The sequence below is a fragment of the Moschus berezovskii genome, chromosome 17 (genome assembly GCF_049115385.1).
Source record: "Moschus berezovskii isolate FMDL1 chromosome 17, NW_MosBer_1.0, whole genome shotgun sequence".
Lineage (NCBI taxonomy): Eukaryota > Metazoa > Chordata > Mammalia > Artiodactyla > Moschidae > Moschus > Moschus berezovskii.
Window position 1 is genome coordinate 81,144,021 of NC_142476.1, and position 3,548 is coordinate 81,147,568.

At 41.0% G+C, this 3,548-nt stretch overlaps 1 protein-coding gene across 1 annotated transcript; it reads right to left on the reverse strand.

Moving 5' to 3' along the window:
- Window positions 1-546: 546 nt before the first annotated feature.
- LOC129551118 (PCNA-associated factor) lies at window positions 547-1,159 on the reverse strand. The gene has a single exon (XM_055418848.2). It carries the CDS (start codon window positions 1,101-1,103, stop codon window positions 768-770), a length of 336 nt encoding a protein of 111 aa, XP_055274823.2. The 5' UTR covers window positions 1,104-1,159; the 3' UTR covers window positions 547-767.
- Between the last annotated feature and the right edge of the window lie 2,389 nt (window positions 1,160-3,548).

Genomic DNA, 3,548 nt, shown 5'->3' on the forward strand with positions numbered 1-3,548 from the left:
GGATGAAGGAGCCTGGTAGGCTACAGTCCATGGGGTCGCAAAGAGTCGGACACAACTGAGCGACTTAAAGAAAGAAGAAGAAGAAGAAGAAACCAAAGGTATAGTCTAGGGAAATTCCTTTCTTTTAAAGTAGTCTATGGAATTTTCCTGTCTGATTCCACTATGGAATTCCACTATTCCAATATAAATAAAATTTATATTTTTGCTGTTGTTTTCAAAAGCTTTATTAATCCTTTAAACCTTAGGACCAAACTGCCCTTAAGTTTTTCTAAGGAGAAGGTAGACAGCCATCCAAATTTTTGCAACATTGCCTCTTTGTTCCCCTTTCTTAAAAAGAGTATAGGTTCAGTTTAATTAACATTACTTTTTAAATGTGCAAAAATCTACCTCTGCTTTTTTAAAGCAAATAAAAGGAAGAAAAATATGGCATCATTCCAATAATCAAATGCCAATAAAATGGCAACAGTACAAAGATCTAAGCAAATCTCAAATACAGCAGAGTCATAATTAGAATATCATGTAATAATTTTAGCAAGAAAAAGCTTAATAATGGGTAAAGGAAACCAAATACTGTGGTAACCGTAATTAATCTTACAAACTTTCCAATATCATAACTACTTGCTTTTGAATAAATAAATGTAAGCCTCATTTTTTTAAATTAAATGCCTAGTCAACAAAACTAAATGGAACAAATACATTTATGCAAATTTACATCCTAGAATACCAGAATAAATAGGAGACATCAGTCAAGAGTGAATAAGAAAGTTCTATTCTTTTTCATCATCTGTGTGATCAGGTGGCAAAGGACATGCTTTTCTCTTTGCTTTTCCCAAGCCACTGCTTCCTGCCTCCTCAGGAATTCTATTCTCTTTTTCTGAATCTTTAGGGGACAGCCTGAAGAATTCTCCAATTCCTTTTTGCCACTTGGGAGTTGGGTGCACACAAACTGGATTCCCTCCTGCATACTTATTTTCAGCTTTCCTTGAGGAAAGCGGCGTGGAATTAGCGGCAGAAGTCGAGGAACCAAGCGCCTTCCTGGGGGCTCGAGAAGCCACCACTTTTCTGTATCTGCCAGGCACACTGTCTGCTTTAGTCCGCACCATGCTCGATCTCAAGAGGAGAGCAAACTAACTCCCCAGCCGAAGATGTTTCACGGGACAAGGCCTATGCTACCTCTTCTTACCTTGTTTCTTTCTGCCCTGACCCGAACTGTAACCTGAATATTGACAGCATCCTTGGGGAATAGGTCAGGATTTCCATATTCATTAACCATCCTGTATGAAGACTGTGATTTCCTTTTGGTTTGGACCTAATTGCTTCTATGTGTTCGTCTTGAGGCTTTTTGTTAATTAGTGAGAGTACATAATGCACATGGCTAAAGTCTCTCTCTAGGACAGGTTACTGCTTTTGGGAGTATTTCATTTTGAATGTGTAATGTCGCTCACAGCAAAATACATGGCACTGTCAGCCTTTGGGAGAGGGTGGGTTTGGGACCAGGGTTTGAGCAGAGAAGTATCAAAATGAATTCTTTCTCTATTGCTTTCTTTTTCTTTCCTGTCTGATAGGGGGTTAAGGAAAGAGAAAACAAGAAAAAGAAAAATAAGGGCGGGCAGGGGGGTGGGATGGAAAGATGGAAGGGCAGGCAGCTATAGGAACTGAGCTGCTCAGAAAGATTACCAACAGGTGTTCTACATTTTTTCTTCTCAATGCGCTACCTCTGTCCCTTTGAACTTTCTTACTCTTTGTTCTCGTGCTGGCTTGGTTCAGTTCAGTCGCTCAGCCACATCCGACTCTTTGCGACTCCATGGACTGCAGCATGCCAGGCCTCCCTGTCCATCACCAACTCCCGGAGCTTGCTCAAACTCATGTCCGTTGAGTCGGTGATGCCATCTAACCATCTCATCCTCTGTCATCCTCTTCCTTCTGCCTTCAGTCTTTCCCAGCATCAGGGTCTTTCCCAGTGAGTCAGTTCTTTGCATCAGGTGGCCAAAGTATTGGGAGTTTCAGCTTCAGCATCAGTCCTTCCAATGAATATTCAGGACTCATTTCCTTTAGGATTGACTTGTTTGATCTCCTTGCAGTCCACATGACTCTCAAGAGTCTTCTCCAACACCACAGTTCAAAAGCATCAATTTTTTGGTGCTCAGCTTTCTTTATAGTCCAACTCTCACATCCATATATCCACATGACTACTGGAAAAACCATAGCCTTGACTGGACAGACCTTTGTTGACAAAATGATGTCTCTGCTTTTGAATTGCTGTCTGGGTTTGTCACAGTTTTTCTTCCAAGGAGCAAGTGTCTTTTGATTTCATGGCTGCAGTCACCACCTGAAATGATTTTGAAGCCCAAGGAAATAAAGTCTGTCACTGTTTCCATTGTTTCCCCATCTATTTCCCATGAAGTGATGGGACTGGATGCCATGATCTTAATTTTTTGAATGTTGAATTTTAAGCCAGCCTTTTCACTCTTCTTTTTCACTTTCATCAAGAAGCTCTTCAGTTCTTCACTTTCTGCCATGAGAGTGGTGTCATCTGCGTATCTGAGGTTATTGATATTTCTCCTGGCAATCTTGATTCTAGCTTGTGCTTCATCCAACCTGGCATTTCTCATGATGTCCTCTGCATAGAAGTAATAAGCAGGGTGATTATATACAGCCTTGATGTGCTCCTTTCCCAGTTTGGAACCAGTCCATTGTTCCATGTCCTGTTCTAACTGTTGCTTCTTGACCTGCATACAGATTTCTCAGGAGGCAGGTAAGGTCATCTAAGGGCTTGCTATTTCAGAGACAACTGCTGTTGTCATGGAACAAGCATGAATTGGTCCCTCCCTTTCAAGTGAGATTAGTGACTAAAATTTAGAGCTTTGTTTACTAGCTATGAGATGAAAAATAGACTAAAATCTGATTGCCTAATCATTTGCTCAATTAGATAATTGGAAACAGTTGGGATTCCTTTAGAGTGATCGTATACCTTCCTTAGAGCTTCCCTTGTTGCTCAGTCAGTAAAGAATCTGCCTGCAGTGTAGGAGACCAGGGTTCGATCCCTGGGTTGGGAAGATCCCCTGGAGAAGGAAATGGCAACCCATTTCCTGCCTTGCCTGGAGAATCCCATGGACAGAGGAGCCTGGCAGGCTACAGTCCATGGGGTCACAAGAGTTGGACACAACTTAGTGACTAAACCACCTTCCTTATAAAACTAAACATACCTTCCTTATAAAAGCCAGATGAGACTTACATCGTAGGAGTACCTGGAAGGTAAAATTTACAGTATAGGAGCAAAATGGATGTGTATAAAGATACTTTTTTTTTTCCTCAGCAAAGTGTAAATTTATGAGAGCTGTTGAGAGTCTGTTGATTCTTAGTAAGCAGTTGAGCTGCAGAATTTAAATGCAGAGACTCTGACTATCATAAACAGGATAAGCCAACATTTAACCAAAGCAGGGAGCATCTTAAAACATCTTGAGCTTAGATTGGGACAGGGTTTGACATAGAGTTTTAAGACCAGGAAAGGCCAGATAGTGACTATTTATGGCTTTTGCAGGCTACAT